The sequence below is a fragment of the Choloepus didactylus genome, chromosome 2 (genome assembly GCF_015220235.1).
Source record: "Choloepus didactylus isolate mChoDid1 chromosome 2, mChoDid1.pri, whole genome shotgun sequence".
NCBI lineage: Eukaryota > Metazoa > Chordata > Mammalia > Pilosa > Megalonychidae > Choloepus > Choloepus didactylus.
In genome coordinates, this window is record NC_051308.1 from 240,192,757 (window position 1) to 240,218,818 (window position 26,062).

General features: G+C 60.8%; 1 protein-coding gene across 4 annotated transcripts in view; it reads right to left on the reverse strand.

Annotated features, from left to right (window-relative positions):
• Nucleotides 1-5,714: 5,714 nt before the first annotated feature.
• SPSB1 (splA/ryanodine receptor domain and SOCS box containing 1) overlaps nt 5,715-26,062 on the reverse strand; it is a 73,581-nt gene continuing 53,233 nt past the window's right edge. For 3 of the 4 annotated variants that reach the window (XM_037828590.1, XM_037828592.1, XM_037828591.1), the window contains exons 2-3: nt 23,170-24,013; nt 5,715-7,097 (exon numbers count right to left, since the gene is read on the reverse strand). In XM_037828590.1, the coding sequence (XP_037684518.1) occupies nt 6,892-7,097; nt 23,170-23,863 (900 nt within the window). In that variant the 5' untranslated portion in view covers nt 23,864-24,013 and the 3' untranslated portion in view covers nt 5,715-6,891. Of the gene's footprint in view, nt 7,098-16,971; nt 18,413-23,169; nt 24,014-26,062 lie in introns of those variants that run through there. The other variant, XM_037828593.1, reaches the window with a different exon arrangement.

A 26,062-nucleotide genomic window follows, 5' to 3' on the forward strand; every position in this document is an offset into this window, starting at 1 on the left:
TAGTGTCACCCAGCCCTTTGGATTAAGGTGCAGTTTTCTCCATGGGAGGGGAAAGGTGGGGTTAGCACTAGGGTCATTAATTATAATCACAAATACACAAATAAATTGTGCTATTTCTTGAACAGTTTTATGCCAAGCACTTCTATCAAAATCTGAGTGTGCTTCCCACGTCGATGTCTTCTGTTCACCTGAGTGTTGCAAAGGAAGAAAACAGAGAAGTCCAGTTCCAGAGCCCTGAGGATCATTAAATGGGCTTTAGTTTCTCCTGGGCACGCTGTGATCAAGAAATGCATGCTGAGCTTGCTTTCTAGGACCAGTTACCTGAGCTGGTGCTCACGCAGCCAGTTAGAGAGGTGGGAGCTGGTCCCCTGGGACCTGGGGGTGGGTGGGAGATGGACAGGGAAGCTGGCAACAGACTGAAGCAACACTCTTGCAATTCTCCTAGCTTTCCTCTACCGCAGGTGAGCACCTGCCCCAATTCTCCTGGACCCCCTCCTGCACGGACACCTTCTCCCTGACCTTGACCTTTTAGTCCGTGATGGTCTAGAACAGAGGGCATGAGGTGCAGCGGAGAAAGCCCACTGTGGATCTCTGCAGAAGGCTCGTGGATGTGCGTGTGATGACGGGAAGTGGGCTGCAAGCAGGCCCACATCGTCGTCATCTTCATCAACTCTCCCCATGGTTCCGGCAAGCTGGGGTCTGCCAGGTCCCTGTGGCTTCTGCTCCCCACTCTGGTGCTAGCAAGAGAGCTCCTGCTGCCCCTGGGAAGTCTGGGGCAGATGTCACTGTGAAAACCACCGTGTCGGGCATCTTCTCCAGGTCCCGATTCCACCTTCCCTTGTGCTCAGCTGCGGACGCTGACCTGGATGGCCCACATCCCGGGTTCCCCACGGCCTCTACCTTCTGGTTGGGGGGCCCAGCAGGAGTCTACAGGAAGGGGGGAGGCCACAGGAGAGGATCCTTCCTGCCCCTTCCTGCTTCTGGTGGACTTGGGGCTCCTCAGCTCATGGCAGCACCGCTCCACTCCCCGCCTCCATCTTCTCCTGGCTGTCTCTCTCTCTGTGTCTCTTTCTCGCCTCTTCTTTAAGGACCCCAGCCTCCAGATTCAGGGTTCCCCTTAAATTCAGGGTGATTCCACCTCAAGCGCCTGGCCTAACAGATCTGCAAAGACCCCATTTCCAAAGAAGGGCCTATTCTGAAGTTCTGGGTGGATGTGGACTTTGGGGGGTCACTATTCACCCCATTCCAAGGCCCCCTTGTCCCTTGTGTCCCTTGACTGAAGGCCACTGCCCCTTGGAAGGTGTCCTGCTCTGCATGACTGTCTCATTCTGAGCTCGGGTTTTTGCTGCCAGCCGTCCGTCTGTTGCATTTTGGGCCCAGGGGTGTAGCAGCTCTGCTTTGGCAGCTCTGGGTTCTCGCACCTCCTTGGAGCGTCCCCCTCCTTGAATTGTCCTCAGGGCACTGCCTGTCCCCTGTCGGGAGTCTGGAGGATTCAGTGACCATCCCTGGACACCCACTCTATCTCCCTCAGCCCTCACAGCCATCGTTCCCACTTAAACGTGGGAATCACAGTCCTCCCTCCGAGAGAGCCCCTTGTGGGTGTGGGGACTTGGAGAGAGGGGGCTCTCCGGTGGGCTGCAGTGGTGGGATCCCAGCTCTGGTGGGCCTCAGCCCAAAGGAGATTCATCAGCTACGTGCCCTGAACGTCCTGGGGGTGCCTGGCCCAGGTACTCTGGGCTCTGTGTGCCATCGATGGCCTGAAGTCGGCGTGTGTCCCTCTCATCTCTCAGCTCTGTGTCTCAGGAGGTCCTTGTCAGCCCCATTCCCCGTGGCTCCTGGAAGGGGCAGGACGGCTCCCAGCTTCTCCGGGCTCACGTCTTTCCCACTGAGTGTCCCCAGCCGAAAGGGATGCTTTGCCAAACGGTGCCTGCCCAGTCCCAGGGGGATGTTGCCTGGGATGGGGCACACATCTGGCAGGTGGGTCCCTGGAGGAAATCAGGGACCGCTGTGACTTCCAGGAAGGGCAGGGGCAGGGTATGGGCTCCAAGACTCCAGCCTGGTGGGGAGGTGGGCAGAGGTTTCACCTGGGAAGGGGGAGGTCAGACCTCAAGGGCTGTCTGGGGACGGGCCGTGACACTCTTGGCTGTTGTGTGACAGCTGGAGAATCACCGGCTGCCACCTGTGACCCCCCCACCCCAAAGCAGCCCGAGGTCCCAAGGACCTTCCTGAAGGGGTGGGGCCTCAGATTGGCCCCAGGCTGATGGGGTGGCTGCTTCAAAGTCTGTCTGTCTTGGGGTCCCAGGGCCACTGTAACCAAGTGCCACAAACTAGGGGGCTGGAAACAACAAATTTATTGTCTCACAGCTCTGGGGCCAGAAGTCCAAGATCAAGGAGCCAGCAGGGCCGTTCTCCCTTTGAAACCCACAGGGAGGGTCCTTCCGGCGTCTTCTGGCTCCTGGCATCGCCTGGTGCTCCTTGGTGTCCCTGGGCTTGGAGATACATCGCCCGTCTCTGCCTCTGTCGTCACTCGGCCTGTCCCCATGTCGGTCCCTTCTCTCCTCATGAGGACACCAGGCCTACTCGATCAGGAGCCACCCGATACAGTTGGCCTCATCTAACTGCATCTTCAGAGACCCTACTTCCAGATAAGTTCACACTCTTGGGACAGGAGGTCAGGCCTTGCACATGTCTTTTTGGGGGCATTTAATTCAACCCACGACGCTGCCCTTTTGGCTCCAGGCACCGTGAGCCCCAGATCTTCTGGCTGCTCCCCCAAAGGCTCCAAGGCAGAGACTGAGCCTCCAGAAGCCCGTCTGCCACCTGTTTTGGGTGACCTTGGAGCAGCCCTTTCGCTTTCTGCGCCTCAGTTCCCTCTACAGTAAACAGGGGCCCTGCTCCCCTTTTGTGAGGACTTTGGAGGGGCGAAGTTTGGTCCTCAGAAGACATCCAGCCAGGGCTCTGTCTGAACCTACAATCCCATCTCTGAATCCGTCTCCAGCCGTGACAGTAGGGCTGGGGTCACTCTTGAAGCTGCTATGATCAGGTTCTGTATTTTAAGGTCCCCTTTTTGTTTTTTTTTTGGGCAACTTGTGGCCAACCTCAGGGAGGTAGGTCCACTGAGACCTTCAGCATCCTCTATCAATGCGGTGTGAGGGGCTGATGTGCAGGACGTGCAGGCTGGACCCAGGAGAGGGGCAGGGAGGGCTCTGTTTTCTCCTGGCCGTTCACTGAATAAACACATCTTGTGCCAACCAAGTGCCAGGCAGTGCAGGGCACAGAGAGGGGAGGGGAGGGAACAGGCCACAGAGTGAAGTCAGAGTGGGCTCGGCCTGAGCCTCCTGCGGCTGGAGTCACGCTTCAGCCGGGCCTGTATACCCCAGACCTCAGTTTCCTCCTCCATAAAGTCCAAACTCACAGAAAGTGCTGTGGGAGCTGAATGAGATGGAATATTCTGGTGCTTTGTGTGGGGCCAGTGCCCAGAAACGGTCACCGAGGCGGAGACTTCGTAGCTGGTTTATTTTGCTGCCTTCGCTGTCCCCAGCTGAGCTCGCTCAGGTGCTCTTTCCTGGCCCTTCTTGACTCATGCAGGCTCAGTTTCAGTTTTGCAAAGCGTAGGCCTGTGCGCTTTAATTTCTCTTCTTTCTCTCCTTTCACTCTTCCCTCTGCTTCTGTTTTTGAGCCTCCTGTGTGTTGGGTGGGGAGGGGACAACACACGGGCCTCGTCCCGCCCTGGTTCTTGGGGTCGCTCTCTCTCCAGGGCCCGCTAGGTGGGCCATTGACACCCCTGTCCCTCCCCTTCGGCTCCTGTCCTGGGGCCGTGCCCGCTGCCCCTGCTGCCGATGCCCCCTTGACCCAGGACCCTGCCTGGTACAGGACCACCCAGCTGGCTTGTCCCCTCTGCAGCATGTTGGCCCCATGGGGGCCTGTGCCACCTGCAACCTGACGGGCGATGGGTGTGCATCCACCAGCCCCGGCCCCACCCACCACCTCCTCCTGGTTCTCAGCGGGCCTCAAGTCGGGTGTGTGAGCACGTGTCCTGAGGGGGTGAGTGACTGGTGACCCCTTCTCTGTCCAGGACTCACCTGGGGCTCCCCAGTAACTCCCTTGTAGCCTGGGAAAGGGAGATGACTGGGGGGCTGCTGGGGGCCAGCAGAGCTGCCTCTTGGTAAGCTGTGGGGGACGCCTGGCCCCAGCGGTGGGGTCTCGCTGTGGCGCTGGAGGTGGCTGTAATCCTCATCTCCTCTGACAGTGCCGTCACATCTACTGATGCTGGGAACAGAGACATTTCCCTTTTTGTGCCCTCTGTCTGTGTGAGGCGAGGAAAGACTAGATCAGACTGAACTGGGGGAAAGGAGAGGAAAAAACCCCAGTGTGTATGGCCCCTTCCCGAAGGCCTTTAGGGTCTCCCTGATTGGAGAGGGCCCCAGGAGAGGCCTGTCCTGAGCCAGAGGGGCTGGTGGGCCAGTCCCTTCACATGGCAGACTTGCTTGGCATGATTTGGGGGGTGGTCATTGGACATCCGGCCTGAAGGTGCCACTTAGCACTGGATTAGGAGCCTGGAGGATAGAGATTGAGGCCCAGGGTCACCCGGGATGGAAGCAGCAGTCCCACCCGTCCAGAGGCCAAGGGCCGCATGCCGGCCCTGCCCGGCAGGTTCCATCGCAGCACCCCCACCTCTTTGTTCTATGCACATTTCCTGCTCACCCATGGCCCCAGGGCACCCCTGGCCCACACCAGAGGCAGAAATGAAGACTCCACTCACCCAAGGAGAGATTAGATCAAGAGCAGACCTGGGGAAAGGCAGGGAGAAGGGCACCGGGCTACCCTGCACAGGTGTTCAGGTTGTGCATTGCACAAGGGCCCCTCCCCTGCGAGGGTGCCGTTCTGAGTAGACACAATCTAATCCGGAGGGGACCATGCAGGCAGTATGGGGCTGTGGGCCGGGGCCAGGGCCTGGAGCAGCCAGCCGTGTCCCTGTGTGTGACCCCACGCTGGCCTGGACACTCAGGAAGGCATGTCCCTGGCATGGCCCTGGCATGGCCCCAGCACACTCGGCTCTGGGGGCACCCTGAGCTCCCATCACCTGCCCACCGCTCTCAGACCTGACCCCTCCCCTCCTGGCTCTGGGGTGGGGGGCAGCTTCTGATCCCACATCTAGGGAACCACAGCGAATGAATGAAGATGTGGGCGAGTGAACTTTGGAGCAAACAGACCACGAGAGGGGTGGCTGAGTGGCTGAAGATTCTGTCCACCAGCCTTGGTTTCCTGGGCTGAGCAGAGCTCCGGACCCTGCAGGCTCCGAGATCTCTGCTGGGTGGAGGGGAGCATCCCCTGCTAGGAGGTTCAACCCTAAGCTATCCGGGGGCTGGGCCCCGCAGGCTGTCCCAGCCCAGGCCCAGGGAGCTGTGGGTGAGCACAGACTTTGGAGTCCAGAGTGAAGTCTCTGACAGCCTGCCTGGGTGTCCACTGCCCACAGAGCCCACTTGGGCCACTTGGATCCCAGTGGGGTCGGCGGCCACTGTGGAAAAGCCCAGGCCCCTGTCCTGCCTCCCATGGCCAGCATGGGCTCTGCCAGGTTGCCCCGGGCACCGGGCTGGGGCAGAGGCAGGAGGCAAGTCCTGGCGCGCTTGGCCGTCGGCCTGCGGGGAGGCTGCCCCCCCTTCCCTGGCTCTGGCAAGAGGCTGGAACACAAAGCTATTTTTATTTATGATCGTGTCAGTGGGCTGGCCCGTGTCTAGACAGCTGGTATTATCATTTGAGGCCATCCTGGAATGCGCGGCCCCGTTTATTTAGAACAGAGGACGGCGTGGAGATTAAGCGGCTCATAAAAATAAGCTGGGAACCAATGCTGAACCAGGGACACCAAGGTGACCTCGGCCAGGTTGATTGTCCCTGTTTGTTTTGGACATGGGGATGTTTTCAGAGAAAACAGGGTGCGCTGGGGCCCCAGGAAAGCCGGCCCGGCCCTTCCTCGGCAGACACGCGCAGGGAGGCCCAGCGTCTGCCCAGGAGGGGGACAGCAGGGAAGGACAAAGGAGACCTGGCTGGGGACAGGCCTTCCAGAGCAGCCAGGAATCTGCGGAAACCTCTGCCTCCCTGGGGGCCGGGGGCTGGGCAAGTGGCCCCAGTGGACCCTGCCGCCCCTCCTTGGGGTGCTGCCCCCAGCGGAGATGAGGGTCCCCAGGCCAGGCCATTGCTGGGCACTCCAGTTTCCATGCTTCCGGGGGATCAGGCCCCAGACGAGTGGTCAAGGAGATACACACCCTGGTCGGACACTTATCACTTCATTCATTCATTCATTCATTCATTCGCTCACTTGCTCCATGGATACACATCAAGATGTCCCAACAGTGACCCAAGCCTTGTCCTCAAGGGTCCAGACAAGGGGGAGGTAGACCTGCATCCTGGGGCAAAATGCCAGAGACTCCCAGATTATCTGCTCTTATTACCACCTTCATTAACTCTCCCGGGGGCTCCCTGTTGCCTAGGAAAGTCCTCACTCCCTGGGAAGCCCCCAGGCCCAGCCTTTCTTGCGCCAGCCTCGTCCCACCTGACTATGTGCTCCTGTCCCGGTGATGGCAACCTGCCCTCCCCACCCAGAGTCCCCCCAGGCTCAGACACCCCACCCCAGGCTGGGCCGCTGTGGGCTGGAAAGGCTCTGGGTGCCCCTCTCCTGGAGGGTGTGGAAGGCAGAAGCCGGGAGGCTGAGCCCAACAGTCTTGGGCACAAACTGCCCGCTCCCGTGTGTGTGACCCAGACGACGCTCCCAGCTGCCCCGAGCCTCAGTGTCCCCATTTGTCAAAGGGAGACGAGCACAGAACCTCTGCCTCAAGGTGGGGGATCCGGGACAGAGTTTAGGGAGGCACTGCCCGTCGTGAGGGCTCGTCAGCGTCATGACCAGCGACGGCTCGGTTGTCGTTGTTCTCTCGTTCTCATCGCTCCACTGCAGAGCTGGCCAGGCCGGGCCCAAGGTGGACGTGCCAAAAATGTTCGCTGATTGCATGCACCAAGTGAGAGATGGTTCTGCCAGGGCGTGGCCCTCTCGGTGAACATTCTCAGGGGATGATGCACTGGGCTCTGGACAGAAATGTCAATTCCTGGAAAAGAGAAGGAAGAGAAGTCAGCAAGGGTGGCTTTGACTCAGCCCTTCCCAAACGGCAAAACAGCTGCAACTGGGGCTTATGTGTGGACCCAGAGCTGAGAGGGGGCGCCCGGGGGGCAGTTAGACGAGGGGAAGGCCCAGACCCGGCCAGGGAGAGAGGGCCCCATCAGAGGAAGCCAAGCAGGAAAGGTGTGGACGCAGGGTCAGCTGGTGACCACCCGGCTCTGTCCCCGCGGTGCTCGGGGCGCAGTGGGCACCAGGCTGACTCCTGGTCCTGCATCTCCTGTGAGCTGGAAGGTCAGGGTGCTGGGGGAGCCCCTCCTGGGGTGGGGTGGGGTGCTACGGGAACACGGCATCTCCCAGAATCTGGTGCCGAGTCCGTCCTGCCCTCCACTCCACGCTGGTCCCGGCTGAAGGTACAATTTCCCTCCTGGCACAGCCCTTCAGCTTCAAGTCCTGGAGCCTTGGGGGTCAGGGAAGCCAGGGCCTCCTTCTCCTTTGGAAAAGCCCAGGGGAGTCTCCTGCCGGCCCTTCCAGACTGGCCACAGCCCACCCTTGCACCACGGACTAGGCCTCTTCTCCTGGCTGTTCGAACTGTGTTTCTTGAGCACCTACTACGCGCCAGGACCAAGGCTGGCGACACACAACAGGGACCGTGCAGACGTGGTGCCTGCCTTCCCAAAGGGGGCTACAGCCAGGGCCCAGCACAGAGTCCCCGCAGAGCAGGTGCTTAGGGAGCTCCTGCTGAGCCAGCGGGAGCGAGATTGCTGCCTGCAAGGTGGGGGCATCCAGAGGAGAGGATGTGGGGCCTGGGAGGCCTTGTGGCAAGTTCCAGCCGCACCCCTTCCCAGTTGTGTGGCCTGGGGCAAGCGAGCTCAGGCCCCAGGTGAGTGGCAGCACTGCAGCTGGAGCCCAGGGCTTGGATGCCCCCGAGCCCTTTTCTGAACCCTCCGCCTTCAGGAGGAGCAGGCCCTGGCCCTGTAGCTCCTTCCCAGGAAACAGCTTTAGGAGGAGGGAAGGCAGCCTCAGTTGGCGCTTGGCCATTGTGGAGCCTGGGCTGGAAGGGGCTGGGGCCCCAGCTCCCCCACCTTGCCCGGAGCACCAGGTGTGGACAGGTGTGGGCACCAGGTGAGGACACTCCTGGCTGAACACCCCACCCTGTGCCGAGTGGGCCACTCCAAGGAAAACAAGACACCGCAAGGGTGGAGCCCCAGGAGCTGCAGCAGACAGGCACCCTGAGAGGCTGGGCCTGGCCTCCCCAGGGAGCACACGCAGAGAGGCGGCTGGTGGGTTTTGTGACTGGAGCACCCAGCGAGGGTTCAGAGCCAGAGATGGCTAACTGGGCCTGGACTCCTGGAGGTCTGGGTTATAGTATCCTTCAAGGGCTGGGGGTGGGAGGCTGAGGGCTGGGAGCTCGACAGCATGTTGACTTATAGCACCCACCCAGCCCTCACCCAGTCCTCACTGAGTGCCAGGCACCGTTCCCAGCACCTTACATGAAATAACCCAACAAAGCAGGCCCTCTTGCCAGCCCCACTTGGCAGAGGTGCCTCCACAAATGACAACCTCCTATTCATCCTTCAAAACCCTGCTTGGGCATCCCTTCTCTGACAGCTGGTAGAGTCCATTGCTCCCTCTTCTGAGTGCCAGCTCCAGCATCTGCTGGTCTGTGCCCTATCCACTGATCTTGCTTGGGAGCCTGGGTTTCTGAGTTGGAATCTCCGGGGTGCAGCAAGATTCTGGCACAGACCAAATGGGATGATGGAGGTGTGGGTCTTCTCACCCCCTGCCCCGGGCCCTCCCTGACGCAGTGCTCGCCCTCTGCAGAAAAAGCCTCTTTTATCTTCCTTGCAGGCAGCCAGGATGCCTTCCAAAGGCATTTCCCTCTGGGGAAACAACAGGAGCCTGGGGGAGAGGGGCTGATCAGAAAGGGTTCCCAGCTTCCAGCGAGGCTGCAGGAGACCCAGGGGGAGAGTCCCCAAGACCAGAGGGGGTTGCCTCTGGGAGACATGGGCATCTCTAAGATATTTATCTTTCCCATGTTCCCATAGATATACTGGTACCGTGGACTTCGCTCCTTCTCAGAAAATCACCGCCCTCCCAGGACTTGTCTGATCTTTGCTGCACCACGAGCTCGGCTGGAAGGTGTCCTTGTTCCCACTTGACGGAAGATGAAATTGAGGCTCCCAAAGGTGGTGACCGGTCCCGAGTCGTGGGATGGGCGGCCGATGCTCTGGGCCCAAAGCCCGGACGCTTCCACGGGCTGCTGCGGGCCTCACCCCTGCGGCGGGCTGGCCCAGGGACTTCCCAAATTCCACCATCCTTTCTGGGCCATCTCACGGGTTCCTGGGAGAGAGGCCGCTGCTCAAGATCTTTTCCTTTTCAGATCTTTGCGGGAAGAAGTGAAAAACGGGGAGCTGGGACCGTGTGGTTCAGTGACGTCCAGTTCCTTAGGGCTGCCGGGGAGGCAGGGTCCCCGGGGCCTGGCATGCTACCTCCACCCTCACCCCACCCCTCCTCGGGTCACCCCAGCCCCCCACCGCCAGGCCCCACTCCCCCAAACACGGCCCTCAGAGGCGTTCTCCCTCAAGGGAGAGCCAAATCCTAGTGCCGAGGAAAGGATGTTTTCCTTTCCAGTGGACAAAACATTTCTGGCACTTTCGGGAGGGGACTGAACACTCTGTCCACTTTGGCAGGGTCTGGGATTCCTGGACGGACACAAGTGTGCTTTCACATGCAACGAGATGAGTTATACAACCTCCCGCCCGGCTCGGCCCCCGCCCCACCCGCGCCCCACCCCTTCTCCCTTGTCACCCACTCCGCTCCAGAGCAAACGTTCCCGGATGTCTTTCCAAGTGGCCTCAGGAAGCGAACGTTTGAGTCATATGCCTCTTGCCACAGGTCTCTGCTTCCAGGCCTCCGCGGCAGCAGGAGAGACTGGGAAACGCTCCCAAACCCCAAGTCCCGTGAACCCCAACAGTTCTCATGTTAGGGAAACCCCAGACCGCCTGATGGGCTTGGCCTCTGGCCTGACACGGTGGCCTGGATCCAAAGGTCGGTTCTCCGGGTGCCTCCCTGGGATCCTCTGGCTCGCCAGGATTTCCAGAGGTCTGGGAACCTTCCAGAGTCCCTGGCTGAGCTGTGCTCCCAGCCCTGGTCTCCATGGCCTTCCATGCTCCACTTAAGGAGGCTGGTGTCACATGGCCAGAGGACAATGGGTGGGGAGGTGGGGGACCAGGCTGGGTCTGTCCGCCCTGGGGGTGGAAGGACGGACAGAAAGAGAACAGGGAACAACCACCCTATGCCCACAACCCCAGGGCTCCTCACGAGTGCTTGGGGACAGCCCTGTCAAATAAGAACAGCTCCAAGGGATGTGTCTTTGCAGAGCCGATTATGGGGTTTCAAGGCCTGTTCTAGACTCTGCCTATCCCAGAGGGTCCAGCGGTGAACTTGGGCAGAACATTCCAGAAGCTTAGGGTCCATGAAAGACACCCCGTGTTCAGGGCTGTGCTGCCACCCTTGGGAGCTGGGGTGCTTCAAGAGCAGGACCCCTCCCTGGCTGCCCTTGGGGCAGGACAGGCACGGGCTGGGGGTCCGGTGCTGGGCCTCACACCCGCTGAGGCAGGCTGATCTCTGGAGGGAGGCTGACTGCTAACCAGTAAGCAAGCTGTAAAAACCCAATGCAGACACAACATCTGGCAGCGGCTTCAAATAGTTCTCTGTCTGAAGTTGGAGCTGCTCACAGCCCTCCAATAAATCAAACCATGTGCATGGAGTTGCCTTGCACGGACCTGAGGCACCTCTGCTTGGCCAAGCCCCAGCCACGCCTTCTGGCCACTCACGCTCTAAATAGCCCACGATGCACATTCCATCTCCTTGTACGATCAACTCGGAGCCGGCCTGGCTGGAGAAGCTGTGAGAATTCGTGCCCCAAAGAAAGATTGGGGGCGACGGGGGCGATGTCTCCGTGGGTGACTCGGCCCTCGGGCATCACGTGCCTTGGTGCACCCGTGTTTCAGATGACTTCTGGGCAGCACCCGCCCATCCCAGGCCCCGGGACCCAATCAAGATTGCTGGTCAGCGGGGAGAACAGGAGAGCGGTCAAGCCGCCCGTCCACTAATGAGCAGCTGGGAACAAGCTACAAGTTCTTCTCCTCAATCTGGCCTCAGCCTGGCCCTGCAGCTTCCAAGCAAACCTGGGTACTCACCCCGTCAGAACATACTTCTATAGAAAATCTGTTCTCCTGGAACTGGCTGTAAGAGGCCAGGGCAGGAGGGAGATGGCACTGGGCTGACGACAATGCCAATCCTTGGCTTCTCTGTGGCACCCACCACGGCCTGGCGCTGGGCTGCGTTTTCTGTTGGCATCGATCGTTCCATAATCCTCATGGTCACCCTATGAGTGTGTCCTGTTAAGAACCGTGCTCTAAAGATGGGTAGCGTGGGTTGAATGGTGGTCCCCCAAAAATACGTCCACATCCTAAGCCGTGGAAACTGGGAATGGGACGTTACTTGAAATAAGGTCTTTGCAGATGTGATCGAGTGAAGGTTCTTGAGATAATATCATCCTGGATTACCCGGTGGGTCCTAAATCCAGACAATTGTCTTTGTAGGACAGACCCAGGGACCCTGAGGAGAAGGCCGTGGGATGACGGAGACAGAGTTTGGGGTGATGTGGCCACAAGCCAAGGGACGCTGGAGCCACCTGAAGCTGGAGGAGGCCGGGAAGGCACCTCCCCTGGAGCCGCCGAGGGAGCGTGCGTGGCCTGCCGATGCCTTGGTTTCCGACTTCCGGCTTCCGGAACTGTGACAGAATACACTTCCCTCGTTGGAAGCCACCTGGTCTGGGGTAATTTGTTGCAGTAGGAAGCGAATACAATGTAGAAATTGGGGACCAGAGAGGCTGACCAAGGCCACCAGCTCGCGACTGCTCTGCTCTCTCCTCTCGGGTTACGAAGCTGACTTTTAGAAAACTGGGATCGTTTCCGTCCAGAGGGACAGAGGCTCCAGGGCCCAGGCAACGTCCCTGCAGAGATGCCCCCCAGGAGCCCAGGTAAACTTACAAGCATGAACGAGGGTGTCCAGATCCCCAGGGGTGGGACGAACCTTACTAACAGCTGCCTTTATCGAGCTCTTACCTGCGCCAGGTGGCTTTCTAAGGTTAAGACCTCGGCTCACCTGAGCCTTGCAACGAAACTATCCAGCGGGAAATGTTCTTCCCCCATTTTACGAATGAGAAAATGAAGACGTGGAGAAGTAATGGGGAAGGGCGCCAGTGAACCTCACTTAAAAGCCAATTGGAAGTGATCAAAGCCGGACACAAAAGGCAGCTTACTGTACGGTCCTGTTAATATGGGATGCCCGGAATGGAAAAACCAAAGACACGGAAAGCAGACTGGGGTCGCCAGGGGCTGGGGGGAGGGTGGTGCTGGGGGAGGGGGCAGTGACTGCTTAATAGGCTCGTGGCGCTTCTTGCCCGAAGCCTTCGTCCTGGTAGTGAGCCGGGGAGCTGGGCACCGAACCCCGGATCCTCGGTCACGCAGCTGCAGCACATGGACCGGCTGGAAGATGGAGCTCGTGGCTTTCTGGCTCAAGTTCATGCCACTGATAGTCATCCGAAGCTTGGATGGCCAGTTATCGCCGTCTTTGCTGGACAGAAAACGTTGGGAGTGTACTTCACAAATGTGCTTTGGTTGAAAAGCCTTTCAAAAGGTGGGGCCCAGGGAATGCAGGGTGGGGTGCTGGAAAGTTTGCTCCTTAATGCTGCAAAGAGACAGAAGGAGAGACGATCCGTGGAGAGACACCGTCCTGGTGGGTGCCTTGTCCCAGCAAGCCGGGCTGACGTGGTGGGAAACATTTGTGATCAGTCCCTGGGTGGGTGGCCCAGCTGGAGGGGGCTGGCCTGAGTGACAGCTCGGAGAGCCGCATGGTATCACTGAGCTCCTGGTTCAGTTTTCCAGGGATTAATTTCCTTGGGGGAAACCAAAGCTTGGGGGTTCCTTTGGCTCCACTCTTGTATTTCCCCTTGGGCACCCCCTTGCTTTGTTCCTTCTGTGCTTGGGTGAGACGCCGGCCTGGCAGCTCTGAGGTCCGGGGTTAGGGACTGAGACAGTGTGGCTAGGGCTGGGGAGCAGAGGAGTCCCCTTCACCCCGGCCACCTTACATCCCCATGGAAGCTTCTAGATTGGTGCTCCCAGGCCTCCTTGTCTGGGTTCCCCCTCGCAGGACTTTGAAGGACCATGGAGAAGAGCATGTACCCGAATGGGTGCAACTCTGCATTTAATTCCAGGGGCTCCAGGGATCCCCAGAGCAACGAAAGACTCCCAAACACCAGTCCCCAGACCCTGAGTCATCTAGGGGTGTTCAAACAGGCAGATTCCAGGGCCCCACTTCTGCATCAGAGTTCTGGGATTTTGTATTTCCCTCCTGAGTTCTCCTGATGATTCGGATGCAGGAGGCATCCATGAATGTCAGGCCACGACTTCCAGCCGGGTCCCTTTCCTCAAGCGGCCCGATAAGACGCACTTGGGGTCCGCAGCCAGGACCCCCTCGGGAGTGGCCAGGCGCAGGTAGCTGGGGGAGGCTTGGCCTTTTCTGCCCACAGAACACACCCAGAAGCGGCCGCAGCTGGGGCCGGGCAGGAAGGCAGAGCCGCGGCCGAGGTCAGGGCCACCTTCCGTCTCGCCCGGGCTTTTCCACCGAGAATACTTCCCCTACCCAGGAAAACCATCATCAGCCCGGCAGCCGCCGCAGCAGCTGTTCTGCCTGGGAAGAAGTTTCCAGCAAAAAAAAAGAAAAGAAAAAGAAAAAAAACAATGTCCAGTAGAGGACACGGAAGGCCCTGGGCCGGGCAGCGTCCCGCCTGCCAGCCGCTGAGCCCCGGGAAGCCCTCGGGAGCCGTGCGAGGCCTCGGCAGGGCTGGCCGGGGCAGGACATCGTTTGTTGATTCTCAAGCCCAATCCCTAGCTCATGATTTCCTCCCCAGTTGCCATGGCCCCGCACAGAAAACACAGCAAACTGCTGGCCCCAGGCAGCTCATTTATTTCAAATATTCTTTGCAGCTGGAATCCAACCATGTTTGGGTGTCTGGCCCGGAGCGTGGACTAATTGCTCTGTCTTCGGCCCCCTCCCCGGCCCCCCCAGGATGGTTTATGGTTCAGTCGAGTCCAGATTCCTCATTTCGCAGGAGCGGGAGGGGAGGTGCGTGCGGAGATGGATGGAGCTGGGGGCCGCTCCCCTCCCGGGCCGGCCCCGAAGGCTGCTACCTGCTGAAGGTGGGCTATTAGCCACGGCCACGCGGCGCCAAAGCCGCACAGATGAACTGATGGACACGGCTCCCGGCCCCGTGAACCCCCGCCCGACCCCCCTGCCCCCCAGGCTCTTGCAGCACAAGGGCCCCTGTTTCCCCCACTCCCTCTCCTACTCCCTGCCGGCCACCCCCTTCAAAAGAAGCCGAGTTCCCACTGCAACCCAGACTTGAACTCCAACCTAAAAATAACTTTCAGCCGCCCCTTTCCTCCCACCGCCAGCCCCGGGTGTGCCTGGGGGAGGCGTCTGGGGGTCCCTTTCCCCAAAACCCACCTTGATCGTTGGAGGTTTTTCCCAGGAGGAAAGAGCAATTCTTAGGAAGTTGGTTTAGGAATGTCTGGTCCATTCGCAAAGACAAAGTCCCGTTCCAGGGAACTGCCCTTTCCCAGAACACAAATACGTGGGCTTTTAAACGTGTCTTTGCACACTCGCCAACATACTGCACCCGTGCTGAGAGCCTCGCCTCACCCTTGTTGCCTTCCCGTGAGAAAAGCACCGGGATGACTGACACTTTACGGGGGCTCGTCCGAGGTCACAAAGCCGGTGGGCATCAGTCTGCCTCGGGGGTCCCTGGGCTCCCTACCGGGCTAACCCATTGGATACTTTCCCGATCCCCAGCAAGAGAAAGGAGCTGGGATGGTCCAAAGCTGTGGTCTTCAAGCTCTCTTAGGCATGGTTGCCTGGGGAGGTGGGAAACTGCAGATTCCTGGGCTTGGCCCCAGAAACATTGATTTAGTCCATCTTGGGCAAGGCCCTGGAATCTGCATTTTAGCCGCTAGTGCCAGGTGATCCGATGCAGGACATCTGAGCAAAGCTGCCAGGTGGGTCTCAGGAAAAGGGACCTGGACTTTGGTCCCATGCGGGTGACTGAGCTTGTACCTCGACTTACCAGGCCTGGGCCAGGGGACCTGATATCACCCCCTGGGGAGGGTAGTGGGTACGGGCGTTAGTGCCCTCTGCAGCCCCCCCGAGCCTGGGAAGCGAGGTCAGGGCAGCTCCCTTTTCCTCACCCAAAATGCCACTGGCAGGGGAGGCTTGCCGGAGGGAACCGCCTTTCTCCCAACCGCCCTTTCCCCACTTCCTTATCTTGCCCGCACACTCCCCTGTGCCAAGGCAACTCCTGCCACCGCCAGCGCGCATGCACCGTGGCCAGAACAACTCCCGCCCGCTGCAACGGCTCCTGCGTCCTCTCAGAACCAATCCTAGCCCCTCTCCCTTCAGTATTGCCATTTAAGGCTACTTCACCTTTTTTCCAGCCCTACCCTTCTTACCAGCCTATATAACCTGTGATCACCCCTGAATAAATCTCTTTGGCGCATACTCCTACTGGATGAAGAGTGTCTTGTCCTTATCGCCGCCCTCCACACCTTGTACGCCTCCCGCCGAGGACCTGGCCAAGTCCTCCGCCTCGCCCTCGCCTCCGGGAAAGAGCCCCCGCCGCCGGTACCCTTTAAGCAGCCCCGAGAGCTGAGGGCTCAGCTACCGGCCGCCACTCCCCCCAGAAGCAGTAACCGCGACCGCAGTCCCATGGTCTCAGGCCTCAGCCCAAGGGCACTTTTCCCAGCACCGCCCCGTCCTATGAAAAGTCCCCGCAGTGGAGCTAATGCTTTGGAAACGAGTCATCGACATGTGATCACAGCTAGTAGAATTCTCGACTGCTCACTTATCAGGAGGCTGCGCTCACCCAGCCCCTGAATAGGCCCGAGTTTCCCATCGTCTCTGCGGGGAGTGGGCTGTGCCTGGGCTTGCACTCGGCTCGCTGTCACCCGAGGTTTCCCAACCACGCGGAGGGGTCAAGGCCCTTCGAGTGGCCTTGGCAGGTCCCTTTAGCTGGGCTGCCAGGTCTGTGAGCTCCTGAAGCGGGGCCAGGGGTCCTGTGGAATCACACTCCGGCGTGCTCCCGCATCTGGGCTCCGGCTAGCACCCCTCCTTCTGCTGAGGGGGTCACCATCGATTGGAAACTGGGTGGTGGAGCCAGCCGGACCCAGGAGGGGTCGGCCGTGCCTCTCCCGCTCCCCCAAGGCACAAAGGAGGGGAACCAAAATGGTTTTGTATTTTCATAAACGTTCCTTTATTAGGTTACTGAGTATTACCAACGATCATAAAATAGAACGGGAGTTTCAAAACTGTACAAGCCAAAAGGCTTTGGGCTGGTAGAAAAGAAGGGGAGGGGGTTGAGGGTCCCGGGGAGTTGGGGGGCGGCGGGTGTGTGCAGAGAGATGATACAGAGCCGGCAATTCATCTGCCCTCCATGGGAGATGGCTGGGGCAAGGCGATAAAACTGAGATCTGTACAAGTTCAATTCTCTTTTGTGCAACATCAACTAGAACGTGACCCCCTCCCCGAAAACAGGAGTGGGGGAAGTCTTACAGGTAAGGTCACCCCCCTTGAAAAAAAAAACACCTCAAAATAATAAAGGGGGTAATTTCCATTCCTTACCCAGACTTGGCACCAATTTTGTGCTTCAAAAAATACACAGCACTGGAAGATTTTTTAAAGGTACCCTACAGCAGCTGTTTAAAACATAATTCTTACAGACAAATATACATGGATATATATTAAAGATTTTAAACAGATAAAGTCCTCTACTGTACCTGCACAGGAACAAGCTGACGTCAGGTTCTAAAGAGAGCTGACTCTGAGATAAAGTAAACGGGCAGCACCCGGGGGTCACGGCGCTGGAGTCTGCCACGTGGGGGAGCTGGGGGAGCACACCCCTCTCCTGCTGGCTGCCCTGCCCCACCCCCGGCCCTCGGGAGGCTCTGAGGGGGTCGTGAGGAACTGGGGCCTGGGGCCCAGGCTGGGGGGCCGTGAGGAAGTGGCACGAGCCCGGGCCCGGCCTCACCCTTCCTGGCCTCTCGGGGCTCAGCACCCGCTCTCCCTCCCCTCTTAGTTCTGGTGCACTTGGGAAACTTTGGCTAGAAAAGCAAAACCAGACCCAAACCAAAAAACCCATGGAAGACGTAAGAAACCAAACCATGTGCAAGGGTATGTGAGCCCCGAGGTAATCAGCTACCTGGAGAGGCCCGGGGAGCGCTCATCCGAGGGCACCCGAACACACTCGGATTGCACGCGAGGCCAGCTTTCCCTGAGGGGCCCACCGGGAACTCAGGGCGAGGCCCCAGGAAACTGCAGGTGAAGGGATTCCAACGAGGACCCCCGTGCGCCTGTGGCCGCGTGCACTCGGCACCGACAGCCGGGCAGGGCAGGGGCGGCCCACCCGTCCCAGGGAGGGGCAGGCGGGAGAAAAGTGACCGCACGCCCCCAAGAGAGGTTTCCTTCCTAAGTGGAATAAATAAACGGCTTCTGTTATTGTTAAAAGAATAAATACAGGGTCCCAGGGGCACCAGCAGGCGGGAGGATGCTGGAAGGTCCAGTCTGGCCTTTGCCCTGGTGTCCGTGGTGTGCGTCTGACGTGGGGTGCTCCACCTGCCGCGGCATGGCCCCTGCCGGGCTGAACACCCACTGCTCCGCCGCGGCCTCCTGTAAGCACCTTTCAGCGCCGCGGGGGCACCCCCCACCAGCCCCACTGCCGTGGCACCCCTTGGTGGCTGCAGACTCCTCCTGGCAGGTGTGGGGGGCTCCCCACGGCACCCCGAGAGCAGATCAGAGCTCCACGTAGACTCGAGGAGTTTATTCTGTATCTTTTGAAAATGGGGGAATGGGGTGCGGCACGCGGGGGGCTGCCTTCTGCCACCGTCGGGAAGGGGAAGGAGGCTGTGTCGGGCTCGTCCGTGTCCACCAGGCTGGGATGACGAGGGGGCAGGAACTCCTGCCTACAGCCCCGGGCTCCGGGCCCCGGCATGGCGGCCCCAGCGGCGGCGGCTCAGTGAGTTGGCACCAGGCACCGGTGGCTCCGGCGTGGCGGCGGGCGTCACTGGTAGAGGAGGTAGCCCTTGAGGGACGCGGGCAGCGGCAGCGTGTGGATCTCCCCGAGACGCTCTTTCCCCAGGGCCAGGCGCACAGAGCGGCGGCAGAGATCCATGAGCGGCAGGGGCTCCGCTGGGGAAACCGAGGAAAGAGAGAGAGAGAGAGGAGTCAGGTGAGCCCAGCTCGGCCACACGGCCTAAATGGTTCTGGGACAAATGATTCTAACGACAGCAGCAAGGTCGATGGCTGACTCAGAGAACCCTCCCTCGGCCGGGCACCCTCCTAAGCCCCGATATGCAGGTGGGGAAACCAAGGGACATGACGGCCAAGTAACCGGCACCTGGCGCCACTGTGCTGGGAGCAGACGGAGCTGGGATTCGAGCCTGGGTCGTCCCTGCTCCCCCCTCCGCAACCATGCCCCTCTGCCCTGTCCTGACAAGCAGCCGCCGTGACGTGCCAGTCTGGGGCACAAGAGAGCCAGCTGGCCCCGGCTACACCCGACCCCAACCCCCATGCAGGTTTCCAGTAAAGGAGTCTTCTGTGTTAGCCTCACGGCTCACAGGCTCTATTTTACAACCAGGGACACTGAGGCACAGAGCGGGGTGGGAGGTGGCAGAAGGGGGCAGGGCTGGGATTCGAATCTGAGTGGTCTGGCCTCAGCCCCACGCTCCTAGCCAAACCAAGCTGCCAGCAAAATGTAAGAAACTTGCACCTCAAGTCACACACTTTGGGGGGCAGAGCCAGGGGCAGGTCCCAGGCTGGGCTGATCCCCAGCTTGGCATGACCAAGGTCAGAGCCAGAGAAACCCCAGACCCCACAGCTTCTCCTGGCCTGACAGAGCTAAGCGGAGGGCTGAGGCCTGTGACAGGCAGGTGGAAATGCCAGCCCAGCTGCTGCTGGGACCCCCAAGGGTCTCGCCCGGGGCCCCCTGTACCTCCACTGCCCCAGGCACCACCAGGGGATCTCACAGCAGGGGAAGCTGGGTCCCAGGGCTCTGGCTGAGCTGCCCCAGGCCGCAGGTCAGAGTAACCTCTGGCTGCGGCCTCCATCCTGAAAAGGCTGCCTGGGCCCGGGCTGCTGGGGTGCCCCCGGGGCCCTGTCTTCCTGGAGGGTGGCTCTGTCCCTGTGCAGCCCAGACTTGGCTCTGAAAGAAGTCCGGACAGGACCAGGAGCTGTTTGTGGGGGCAGCGGGGGGATGAGCGGGAAGAGCCGACTTCCATGCGCCCCAGCCCGTGGACCCCTGTAGCTCCCTGAGAGATTCTGACCCAACTTAAACCTCCTGAGAGCAGGGAGCCGTGCTGTGGGGTCACGGGTCAGACAGCGCATCAGGAAATGCCCCTGACTCCAGCGATCGTCACGGCCTCCTCCCCGAGGTGAGGACTCCACGGAACGGGGGCTGGACAGTTGTGGGGTGGGGGGGACGGCCACCTGGGATGTGTGGCTCTGCCTTCCCTGTGCCTTACGCGGTTCTCAGAAGGGGGAGTGAAAGAAAACATCGACCCCTCGGTTTTGTCAACCAGGGGGCTGCCTGCCGCCTGCGGGGGCCTCGTGCCCTGCCCCCCACCTCCGGGGCCTCTGTCCTCTTTGGGGAGGCCCTGGCGAGGCGGGGGGTGATCAGTCTCCCCCAAGGAGCCCCCCCAGAAGCCAGCCGGAATGAGGCACAGGAAGGAGATGCCGCAGGGGCTGAGGAGAAGAGCTGAGTCTCCCCAAACCCTCAGCCTCGGCAAAGCACACCCGGCTTACCTGGTGCTGCCAAGGAGGAATTTTAAAATGCCAAACGGGGGAGAACGCTTCCTTAGCGGGAGCTCCTTTAAAAGTGGGGGTCACAGGGTGGACCCACGGGGTCTGGGAGTCTCCCCGGGGACCAGCCAAGCTGTGCTTGCAAAGGGGCCTTCTCCTGCATCTCCAGGAGGGGCACTGGGCAGGCCTGGGGGCCATGCTGGGCCCCGGGCTCCTCCTCAGCCTCTGCCCACGAGAGGGCCCAGGAAGGGGTGCAGAGAACACTCGGGGGGCAAAGCCAGTGGGTCACATGGGGTGCACGCCGGGGCGCCCCGGTAACTCACTCGTCGTCTCTGTGGCCCCTCTGCTGGGGAGGGGGTGACTGAGGGACGATGGGCTGGGAGAACGAAGCCCCCACTGCAGCCCCCGAAGCTCAGGGTCTGGTGCCTCCAGCCCCCCTGGTACTGCACACACCGCACCTGCCCAAGGCTGGATCCAGCTCGGGGGGCCTGGGTAGGAGGCGCCTGATCTCCCAAGCACCCGGGGAGAAGCCAGGGGGCTGAGGAGAGAGCGTGGCCGCAGAGGGCAAAGGGCAACGTCCCAGGGGGCAGAGGACCGAGGCAGCCTTTGACCCCTGACCCGGGGCACCCCTCTTCCCATGGTGGGGAGCAAGAGGAAGTGCTGGGCTCTCTCTGTTTCTGGCCCATCTGGCATCTGTGTCTGCTGTCCCCACACTCCTCCTCGTCTCTTTAACTGGGGCCCTGGTCACGGTCACCAATGACCACCACTGGGCCCTCAACGTACTCGACCTGGCGTCGCTCCTTCCTTCTTGAAGTATCTTTTCCCCTTGGCTGCCAGGAAGCTCCTCTCCTGGACCCCACCGACCACTGGTCCCGTCTCTGCTCCTTGCCCGCCAACCTCAGCCACGGAGCCTCCTCCCTCCCTGCTCCCTCCACTGGAGTGATGGCGCCCAGCGCACACGGCTTCAGAGACTGTCCATCCATGGACGACCCCCTGCCCAGGCCACTCTCCACTCTCCTGGACCCCAGACCCGACGCGTTGGGGAGCATCTCAAATTTAACCTCCGCCCCCCACCTGCTCCTCTCTCAGGCTTCCCCACCTGGGCCACGCAGCTCCATCTATCCACCTGCCCAGGCTGAACCACCTTGAGGCTACCTCTGACCTTTCCCTTCTCATCTCCTGTCCCACCCAGGGGCGTGCCCCTTCCCAGGGGACTCCCCTCACTCCCCGGTCCATGGCCCCGTCGCCTCTCCCTCAGCCTCTGGCCTCCCCGTGGTCGCTCATGCCCCACTGTCCAGATCTCCTGCACCACAGCCGCGGCGATCCTCTAGGACACGAGACACCCCGCAACGAGGGATGGAGGTGTCGGCTCGGCAGGTCCGGGCCGGCTGTGCTAACACAGGACAGTTCGTGCTGCTTCCTAACCGGAGCTGGAGCAGGTGATGGCACCCCCTCAGCACCCCAGGAACCGACAACATCCACGTCCATCATGATCCTCCAAAGTCACCTGGCCGTGGGGAGACGGGCCTGTTTGGGTCTGACGGGTCTGGGGGAAAAGAGAAGCCAGGGGCCCCGGTAGTCACAACACCATGATGCTGGGGGACGGGGCAGGGGGTGGGGGTCCCTCACTGTTAACTGCAAGTGCTGTGAGGTGGGCACTCGAGCCACGTGGCCCCTCTAGCCCCATCCCAGGTCCAGTTCCCAGACGCAGTTCCCAACAACGTGCTCTCCAGTTCTGTCTCTCTCTCCCTCTTACATTTTCCAGACAAGAAAAGTCAGGAAAGCATCACCTTCCCCATCGGGTGCAGGCCTATGCGGAGCCTTCCTCCCACTGCCACCAGTACTGTTTTGCAGTGGGTCCCGCCGCAGCCCTGCCCCAGCACACTGGGCCCCCGGCTCCTGTCTCCCCCGGCCGCCGCGGGGTCTGGGAGCCGGGCTAAGTGGGCGGCGAGAGCTGCTCCTGGGGGGGCCGGGGCTGGACTTCTCTGCTGGAGACCAGCAGTCTGCGGCCCAGCAGCTCCCTCATTTGTCTGTGTAGCGCGGAAGCTAAAGGTCCCCGGGGACTCCCCGTCCTGGCGGGCAACTCCCACCACTCGCTCATTTCACCCGGAGAGAAGGGCTCTCGGAACCCGCCAGGCTGGTTCCCTAATCTGGCTCTGAGGTTACCTCCTCGGGGAGGCCACCTGCCAGGGGCACACCTGGCTGCCTCTGCTCGGGGGTGCCAGGACCCAGGGTGCTGGGCTTGACCGGGGCTCGCTGTCAGCACCCAGGATGGGGAGGGAGGGAGGTGCTGGCTTGTGCCTGATCACCCCGGGGGCTGCTCCTCCAGGATCTTCCAAAGTGGATGAGGAGGAGGAGGGGAGTGGTGGGAGACCCTGAAGGTCTGGGGTCTCCAGGTCAGGGCGTGCATCTGCGGGCAGGAAGAAAGCAGCTGATGGTGCTTGCCTGGCCTGCAGGGGGACTCCAGGATGCGGGGGCACCAGATCAGCCCCCGCTTAGGGTGAGTGAGCCCGGGGTAGATGGAGCTTTGGCCCAAGTAGAAAAGGTCCCCGGCTCTAGCTGGTGGAGCGAGAGTCAAGTAGAGGTGGATCGTTCTGGAACACTGGGGCCTCTTGCCACCACGGGCACTCAGCTGGGCAGCCACAGGGCCCCCCACCTCCCCCAACCAGGCTGGCGCCTCTGCACGTGGGCTACTGTCACGCAGTCTGGAAGTCCACTCCCCTTTCTGCAGGGACACACGGAGATCGCCGCTGAAAGGCTCTGTGTGTGTCCAGCTCACGTGCTCCCCCACCAAGGCATCCCCCAGTCACGACCCAACAAGCCCCTCTTGGGGATCCAAGCCCCAGAGGAGCCCACTCGGAAGACTGCAGCCCCCGAGAGAAAGAGCCCAAACCTGCCGAATGAGCAAGTGAGGTCACTGGCTGTCAACCACGGGAAGTAGGGGTGGCAGGAAACCAGAGGGCCCTGGTATCCCCACGGTGCAAACCCTGGGCTCAACAACACGCTGGCTACTGACGGAATTCGGTCAACCGCAGAGTGACCCTGGAGGCCGGTCAAGCGGAGACCGGTGGGTTCCATAAAGACCCTTATTCTGTCCGTCCACCCATCACCCCCTCATCCACCCAGGGCCACCTGGCAGGGACACTTACGATCGAGCCCGTTCAGATAGCGCATGCGGATCTCACAGTGGCCCCAGACTGCGCTGACGACTGGATATAGTTTTTTGCCCTTGAGTCCCCGGAACGCCACTCCCATGTACTGTCCGTCCACGATGAAGCTCAGAGTCCCATCGTCCATGTCCAGGGCCACGAGGAAGGAGTCGGGGACGATGAACGTCTCGTCCGGCTCCAGGAAGGCGGGGTACGTCTTGCTGGGCTGGTTTTTGCCGTCGTGGTACAGCCGGTTCCGCCCCAAGTCCCAGCCCCAGGACTCGTGGTTGTTTCCCACGAGGGTGGTGTACCCGACAGAGTGCAGGGGGGCGTCCGCCGTGGCCACGCCCACCACGGCGTGGGTGCCCCGCTGCCTCATGGCCCAGGTGATCTGCCACACGTGCAGCCCCCGCGTGTAGCCCACCCTGCCGCGGATGGCGTCCGTGCTCTGGGCGACCGGGTGGCGGTGGAAGATGAGCTTGTCGTCCTCCTTGACGAAGACGTTGAGCGAGCGGTCGTTGTTGTTCCACGAGTGGAGCAGCTGGACGTCGTAGGACACGGGGGGCATGTCGAGCAGCAGGTCCAGGCGGGTGGGCTTGCAGTAATCCAGACCCCGGAGATCCTGCTTCAAGGGCCGGTACGAGGGGTCTCTCATGTCCACCGTCTTTATCCCCCCCGTGACCTTCTGACCCATGTTTGGCTGCGGGTGTCACCTTCGTGCGGGCTCCCGAGGCAAAGTCATCAACCACGGGGCCTGTCTTCCTGGTTTCCAATCAGGTCCAGGCAGAATTCCCGAGGAAGGCTGCTAGGAGACCTCCACAAGTTGTGGAGCCTACGGCCTTGCCTAACGGACAGAAAGAAAAACAGGAGAGCGGGTGAGCAGGGGCTGTAGGAAGAAAGAGGAAAAGTTAACTGAGCACAGGTTGGTGGGAACAGGCCGGCCCGGGAGCACGGCCCTGCAGCCCTGTTGATGCCCCGTCCCCGCCCCGTCACACCTGAGAGATGGAGCCCAGTGAAATCCGCCATGCCCTGTCCGTGCGGTGGTGCTGTCATAAAGGAAAGGGGCCACTGGGGCCTCAAATGTATGGGGTGCCCGGTCGGAGACACACAGCAGACACTCGCCAAACACCCACTCGGTGCTGGGAGTTCAGTTTCACGGGGAGGGAGTCCACATTGGTGCAAATCCTGAAACTGGCCACCGGTGAGTGGGCTTCTTTAGCCAAAAGAAGGTGATTTCCCTGGCTGCGCTATTTAAAGCCCTCCAGCACCAGCAGCAGCTGTTCAAGCTGCCAGATCACAGCTGCACCCCCAGTTCCCTCTGGGGAAGGGAGCCCCGGTGCAGGCGGGAAGCTCACTCAGGGGGCGGGGGTCTGGGTGTGCCCTTGGCCGGCCTGGACCAGCCAACCCTGAGGTTGCCTGAGACGCCTCTCGAGGCCCCTGGGCTGGCAGGTGGGCACAGGAGGCTCTCACCCCCAACCCTCAGGGAGTTTTGGACCCAGGCTTAAGGCAAGCACTGCTTTTTGCCCACGCACACCCTCCCAGAGCCATCAATTTCCCGCCCTTCCGGTAGCAGCGCCCATCTGTGGAGGAAGTGTGGCCCCGAGGCCCTGCCCTCCCACGCTGGCTTCACAGTCCCTGGATGCTTGAAAGAAGAGTGGGAGGCAGGGCTGGGGGACACCTCTGGCTGCGTCTGTCTGTCTTCTCCAACTGCAGCACCCAGAAAAGGCTCTATCCCAGGAGGACGAACAGGAGGCCAAGGCCTGGCCCTCCCGTTACCCCCGCCCTCTGTTCCCAGCCCTGGGGGGAGGAAAAGAGCGGGTAGTTTTGGTTTCCCGGGCCTCACTCAAGAGAAAAGGCTCCTTCTGCCATCAAAACCCTCCTGGGCTTCTGGAAGGGTGTCCTGGCTGCCCGTTTTGGGGGACAGGCTCCAACCCGACGCAGGCTCCCGGTAAATAAACGTATCCACATGAGTCCACAGAGAGGCTGCCGATGCCTCAGCCGGCTGCAGGAAAACGTCACGCTGGGTCACCTGTTCTGAGGACCACCAAGGGAACCAAAGGAAGCTGGCCAGGGAGGCAGCAGGGCTTCCCTCTGCAGGTGACCTGCTGCATGGCCAGCCTGCAGATCGGGCAAACGTTGGTCCCCGGCAGAATGTTCCGGCATAGGAACACTCTGGCTCACCAGACTCCACTTTTCCTGGTGTGGAGCCAGGGGCTCCCTTGCTTGCTGAGACAGTAATTTCTTCAGAGATAGGCGAGGACTCCTGTGTCAAACCTCTGCAAGCCAGTGCTGAGCGGAAGTGTCCCTTGTCAGCTGGGTGACCGTCCGGTTCCGGAATGTTCTGTGGGTATAGTGACTTCATGTGCTGAATCTCCCAGAACAAGCCTGAGTCCAAGCTTTCTGTCCATCCACCCCTGGGAGCCAGCGAAACCTCCTGGGCTCCCTGTGGCTTTGTCCGGATGCTGTGCCGGAACCTTCCACAGCCCTAGGGAGGGTGGGAGGAGCCTGGTTTGGGTGGACATGTGGTCCTGGTGCCCAAGGAGAATGGCCAAGCTCGGCCACGGCCTTCCCTGACTCTGCTCTCCCACTGCCCTCTGACCTCGGGGGGAGCACTGGGGAGCCCGAGGGGGGTGGGCTGAGCAGACACCCACACCCATCTCTCTGCCTGGACACCTGCCTCCAACCCCGTGGGGACCCCAGCCGGCTCCAGGAAAGTTCATTTACGGCTTTCAGGAGTGAAGCGCCCACCTCTCTTGGGCAGCTGTCTCCCGGGATCTCACCTGGCATGAAACCCACCCCCCCACAGGAACAGGTGGGAGAGGGAGGAGGGGAGAGCCCGAGTCAGGGCACGAGGGAGAAGGCAGGTGGGAGAAGTCACCCAAACAACAAGAAA